Below are 6,461 nucleotides of genomic sequence, written 5' to 3'. Positions count from 1 at the left end.
GAGCTTGTATTTAATAATTGAAAAATTAAAGTACTCCACCTCTCATAGTTTATTAGACGTGCGTGTACGCCTAGGTCGTAAATTTGATCAAGTTAGCATTAGTTATATGTTATAAAAATTATATCATTAGAAAGTTTAGATATTCTATTTTCTAATGATATAATTTTTATATTATATAATTTAAACTATATAGGTCAAATTGGCGACCTAGGGATACTGGAAAGACTAGTAAACTGAGACGGAGGGAGTATCTCAATCTAGTAGTTAGCGCAGGTAAGATAATAAAAACTAAAGAAAATATTGACGTAAGGGTATTACATGGGATATTGACAATAATAATTGTGGCAATTCAAGATTTTATCATATTGCGCATCACTAGCTGGTTATTATAGACGAAAATTAACCCCTGGTCGGCACCTCCAAGGCTCCAACCCATGAGAGTTTAAATCTCAGGTTTGACGCTTTGATGTCTTATAAAAAGAAGAAATATTCTTTTAGTGGAAGGAGATGTTTTTGTGAACAACAAGATCGCATGTGGTAACTTTACTAATCTGAAAACCCACCGAAATAGTCTTTTTGGACTGAGCCTCTTAGAAGCTCACAAGTGTGTAGAGTATGCCTGCATGCCTTTTACAGTGATGAGTGTATGTATGTTTTCGTGAGTGCTCTACATATGTACTTTGCTTGGTAAGCTGTGACGTCTGGATTTTTGTTCACCACTTTTCTTCTCTAAAATACATCATCGGAGTAGAGAGTTGACAAAATATCTCTTTCATCTGTAGCAATAATGTCTCTTCTCTATCGGTAAACTCTCCGCGTGAGCTCATGCGTTACCAGCTCTAAAGCCAGTACAAGTCAATGCTAGCTAAATGGCTGATATCCACGCAACACTAGAAAATGCATCGAGTCGCACTGTGCCATCTACTACATATCTCTGGCATGACAGGGCCCTCGCAGTCGGTGGCGGCTCTCGCTCCTCTTACCCACGCGCGGGCCGGCCGAAGTATATTCCAAGCAGAAGCAGCAAAAGCTAGCTCGCCATCCATCCATGGCTTCGTTCGGACCGACAGATTTGCCAAACTCAGAGCACGACAAGCACGCCGGCCAAGGTACGCTGATCTTCAGCTACACTTGTGTCAGCCTCACGGGCACGGCGGTCTTCGCCGTCCTCTTCTTCTTCTGCTACAAAATCCGCAACAGAACGCCGGTGGCCGCCGCGGGGGCGGAGACAGCCCGCCGTCGTGCCGTGGACCTCACCAAGCTACCGGAGTTCGCGTACACACGCTCCGCACGGCACAAAGGCGAGAGCGGAGGCGGCGGCGACGGTGCGCAGTGCTCGGTGTGCCTTGGCACGGTGCAGGCAGGCGAGATTGTGCGGATGCTGCCCCTGTGCAAGCACCTCTACCACATTGAGTGCATCGACATGTGGCTGGCGTCGCACGACACCTGCCCGCTTTGCCGTTCGGAGGTTGAGCCGCTGGAGGACGACGGGCAGCCCTCGCCGACGACGGAGCTGCTGGTGTAATGCGCCGACCGGCGCCCGGCCATCGAAGTTGGTCTCCGGCAAGGTGCATGGTAATTAGTTGTACCTTGTCGCACGTGTTTTAGCTAGTTATTAATATGTACAGCATCGGCATTTAGTTGAAACTTGTAATGCATTTACACAAGGAAGTTTTTGTTCTGGGTCTGCAAGATCACCACTCTTGTTGAGTTCCATTGTGCTCAATTTCTAGGATTGCTTGACTGAAACATACATATATTCATGCTTCTAGCTATTTCTAAGATTGTGCTAGAAGTTTTTGTATGAAAGCATTTCCTCATATTATGAAAATTTACTGGCGCGGACGAGTACCAGCTGGAAATACTGGTTAAAATACCGTCTGAGATTTTTTTAAACATATTTATTAATTTAGCTGGAATCTGTCAAAACATTTGAAAATTAAGGAAAGTTTAGAAATACTGGTTAATATCGGCCGGTATTTTCTTATACATGTGGGCAACGGAAATACCTGCTGAGAAAAAACTCTTGGCTCATACATACATTCAAGCGACATACAGTTATACTCCATATATGTAATCTATACCTACTAATAAAACCAAAAGAGTTTCTTGTTGATCCGTTTTTTATTGCTCCTGTTTTTCAATTGGAATTACGGCGCCACCACCACCAAGTGAAAAAACTGTTCACCCAGGCAAGATTCACAATTCCCCACGGTCCACTGGTTAACCAACGCGCGCACCGGCTCGCGGTGTAGATCTACCGCCAGAAGGAAGATTTCCATCGATTCAAACAAGAGAGGAACTTCGTCAAGGATTCAGATCGATTTCGATTTGCGTACATATAAGCAACAGCTAGAGGCAATGCCCCGGAAGGTGAGGAGGACGACGCCTAGGAGCGATGTGCGAGAAGCTGCAGCAGAGGCAACGAATCGACACCGCCGCCGTCAGTAGCAACACCGATGGCTCCAGATCCGGTGAAATTGAGATAACGTTCTGGAAGCAAGTGTTCATACAATCATACTTCTGTAATTTCTTCATAATATATCAGCGATTTCTAAGCGTGGTTAAATGAAAACAATACCATATTTCGATGATAATACCTCCTTGTTCTGGAATTTAAATTTCTCCAGCGAATATATTCATCTAAAAATAAGTATACAGTGAATCAGTCAAGTCCTTATCCACATTTCCCCACCTGCGCAAGCAAAGTTTCGCTGACATTCTTCTACGACCTTCGGCCACTTGCTAAAGTCAACTACTACGTAACAGAAATAATGGAGTATGTTAATTGAAGTCTAACAAACCTCCCAACTGCAAGTATAGATTCATTGTTAAACCTGGTTGAAAGCACAAATCTTTCTTCCAAGTACAGATTCATTGATATGGACAATAATTATGCGGACACCTTGAATTCCACCTGCTGACCTACCATCTTCTTATAAACCTAAGTCAATGCAATAATGAGCCCTAGTAGCACGGGGCAAACTAATTGTGATCTCTGAAATACTAGATCATATTGACGCGCGTTGCTGCGCCCATCCATTCTGACACTATTTTGATAATTTCATCTTGTATCACGCATTACATCTCAATAATGAAACAACAATAAAATTAGGAATTTTAACAAAAAGTTGGTTTCAAATACATTAGACAGCTTTGGTCAGCCATGTTTTATCAGTGACACATCAACACAACTCCTAGCCAGACAAATCAAACCTTCCCCCCTTTAGGCAAATAATATAATTGATGAAGACCATGCAGTGAAATCCTAGTTCAATAAACAAGTCAAAATCAGGAATTAAATATCAAGAAAGGCAATACTTTAGAATTCCTTTTTAATACCAATGTGCATGCTAGTGTGTCAGTTACTGAACTTTAAAAAACATCAGAAAAATAAAGAGAAGATAGAGCAACACAACCAGAAACATAAATAACTACCAAAATCATGAATAAGATGTGTGTATGGTGACCACTTGTACCCAGTACAAGGAAAGGGTCTTGTCTTGTTGCAACAGTATCTTCAACTTAGTAAGCAAGAAAATTTAGTATGAATCATTTATTTATCCAAATCTGAAATATAATGGAGTTGAGAATATGATATTAAGTCGTGAAATTATTGAAGAAAACAATAGCAAAACAGTCCATCAAATATAAAGAGTAATCTAAAAAATATCTATTTTTTTCTTGCAGAGAATAAAATCTGGAATGTGGATAGATATCACAACAACAACAATAACAACCAAGTCTCTCAGTCTCAAACAAGTTGGGGTAGGCTAGAGTTGAAACCCAAATGAGTAATGACAGCAAAGACAGAGATGTGGTCTGTGGACCCAAATGTTACAGAAACAAAAGGTCTCATATTTAATACACAGAGCTGTAGGCTGTGTAAAAACCACAAATCAAAATAATTATTCAACTTGCAATAAATAAAAGAATTTCATCTAATCCAGAAAATTAATTTATGGTGGTGAGGCACAACCTACACTGAAAATTCGAATCTAAGAAGTAATGACCTCAAGTCATGTTACCTGTTCTTTTCTAGAAAACGTTGAAACGCTAGACAGAGCTTCACAGGATAGCAAGACAATCCAACAAAGCATGAAGTCCCCATAAGCTTCGGTTACAACCTGAATTGCTAGAATCAAAAGAGTTCCAAATAAAAAGGTTGCTATGCTGGTTCATGCTTATGAAAGAGAGTAGGGGTTGTTTCTTACTGCAGCAGATAAACATTTTATCGAGCAGGGGTTACACAGTCCTACAATTCTTTTTGACAAAACTAATTTGAAGGCCCATCAAAACACCCTATCATCTCTGTCTAAAAACGCTACAATTAAGTAATTCAGAACTCCACAACCCTAGACCTATCTGATTACTTAACGATTTTTATGTCGCATATATTTTATGAACTAATTAATCACTCATCCCATGATTCAAAAGATTTGTTTCACTTCCTTAAATCATGGATATGAGTATCCAAAGAATGGATTAGGAGCATATCGTGGATGTAGGTAGGATCGCCTGCTGACCGTCTTGTACGGCAGCACAATGGAATATTGATGCTACAACGCCGCTGTTAAAGTACGTCATGGGCCTGGCCTGTTAGTCTTATGGTTTGCTTAGGGGTCAAGTAAGCCTTGCTTGGGAGTCAAGTAAACCTCTCTATATAAGGAGAGGAGATGTATCAATCTAATCAAGCAAGAATTAAGAAGGAAATCCCTTCCCTCTTGCCCGACCGTGGGCAAAAGGCCCCCGGCCGGCCTTCTCGCGCCCTCGCAGCCCTCTCTCTCCCTCCCAAACCCTAGCAGCCACATAACACTTGGTATCAGCTTTCCCGGGTTCAATCATGTCTAGCCCTCCACCAAGTTCTTCCCACCCACCGCCGCTGCAATCCGACGTCCCCGCCGTTCTCTCCCCGGCGGAGATCACCGCAGCCCTCCGTGATCTCACTACTGCTGTCCAGGAGATCTGCCTCTTCCTGGCTGGTCCCTACGGGCCGCCGCCGCCGGCGGCGCTGCTGCCGTGGCAGCCGACGAACCAGGCGGCCTCCACCGCGATCATCGGGCCGCTGCAGCCGACGCTGCTGCTGTCATCGCCGCCACCTAACGCCGGGCTGCTGCAATCCCCGCTGCCGCTGTCCACCATCTCCGGGCCAGGCCCTACCTCGGCGCCGGGGGTCCCTCTTCTCCAGCAGCCGGCCGCCTTCTTCCCCACCGGGACGCTGCAGCAGCAACAGCAGCTGCCGCCGCCAACAACGCCGCCGCTGCAGCTGCTGTCCTCACCGACGCTATCCCTGCCGTTCGGTGGGCAGCAGCAACAGCAGCAGCAGCTGCCGTCGCGACCAACACCGCAGCAGCGGCTGCTGCCGCCACCGACGCTGTCCCTACCTTTCGGCGGCGTGGGAGCGACCTTGGCCCTGGGCTCTACATCGCCACCGCCCAGGATGCCCTTCCACCATGTCCGTTTCCCTCCGTCGCCGTCACCGCTTCCGGCTTTGATCGCTATCCGCCACGTGTCGGCGGCGGTGAGGCTGCAGGCTGCTGCGCGCGGCCTCCTAGTGCGTCGGCGTGTGCGGGAGATGCGTGATCTGCATCTGCAGCTCCTCCAAGTTGAGCTTCGTTGCGCAACGGACCTCGATCTCGTCCGCTGCGTTGGGGATCTTGGGCGTGCGGTTTCCCCCACGGGCAGCGGACATGCTGTTTTTCCCGCGGGCAGCGACCTCAAAGTCTGCGCCATCGACAGTCATCCGGCGGGGAGAAGGCATGGTGTCACCGGCAGGAGCGCACCGCGTAGCACCACTGCATTCCGCCGCCGGCCGCCGCGCGGCCTCCTTTTGTCCCGCTGGTTTCCATGGGATCCAGGTGGTTGTACAGGTGCACGTCCGACGGGCAGATGGTGTCCACTTTATGTTCAGGGGTCAACAATAAAGCGTCCCAGTCTATTTCAGGTTGAGAGATATAAAACAAGCTGAGATGTAAAAGGCTCGTTTTTAGGTGTTAGGGTTGTGTTGTGTCGAGTAATGGTTTGCTTAGGTTGCAGCTCGAGGACGAGCTGCATGTCCAGGTGGGGTGTAGTGTTAGAGTACGTCATGGGCCTGGCCTGTTAGTCTTATGGTTTGCTTAGGGGTCAAGTAAGCCTTGCTTGGGAGTCAAGTAAACCTCTCTATATAAGGAGAGGAGATGTATCAATCTAATCAAGCAAGAATTAAGAAGGAAATCCCTTCCCTCTTGCCCGGCCGTGGGCAAAAGGCCCCCGGCCGGCCTTCTCGCGCCCTCGCAGCCCTCTCTCTCCCTCCCAAACTCTAGCAGCCACATAACAGCCGCCACCGTCCGGGATGACGAGTTGCAGTGAGCTTAGCCGCACCACCCCGGGGCCGGGGGAGGCACTGGCACACGAAGGCTTATAAATATTACAACAATAGATTTTTAGAATAATTTGAAGAGTTTATTAGGTAACAGAATAAC

At 46.4% G+C, this 6,461-nt stretch overlaps 1 protein-coding gene across 1 annotated transcript; it reads left to right on the top strand.

The window, feature by feature from the left end:
• The first annotated feature begins 732 nt into the window (after positions 1 to 732).
• On the top strand, positions 733 to 1,937 carry LOC127312136 (RING-H2 finger protein ATL39-like). The gene has a single exon (XM_051342592.2). The coding sequence runs from the start codon at positions 1,049 to 1,051 to the stop codon at positions 1,523 to 1,525; it is 477 nt and encodes a 158-aa protein (XP_051198552.1). The 5' UTR covers positions 733 to 1,048; the 3' UTR covers positions 1,526 to 1,937.
• Positions 1,938 to 6,461: the final 4,524 nt, after the last annotated feature.

This window comes from Lolium perenne, chromosome 7 (assembly GCF_019359855.2).
Source record: "Lolium perenne isolate Kyuss_39 chromosome 7, Kyuss_2.0, whole genome shotgun sequence".
Classification (NCBI taxonomy): Eukaryota; Viridiplantae; Streptophyta; class Magnoliopsida; order Poales; family Poaceae; genus Lolium; species Lolium perenne.
The sequence above is the reverse complement of the archived record's forward strand: the minus strand, read 5'-3'. Positions and strand labels throughout refer to the sequence as shown.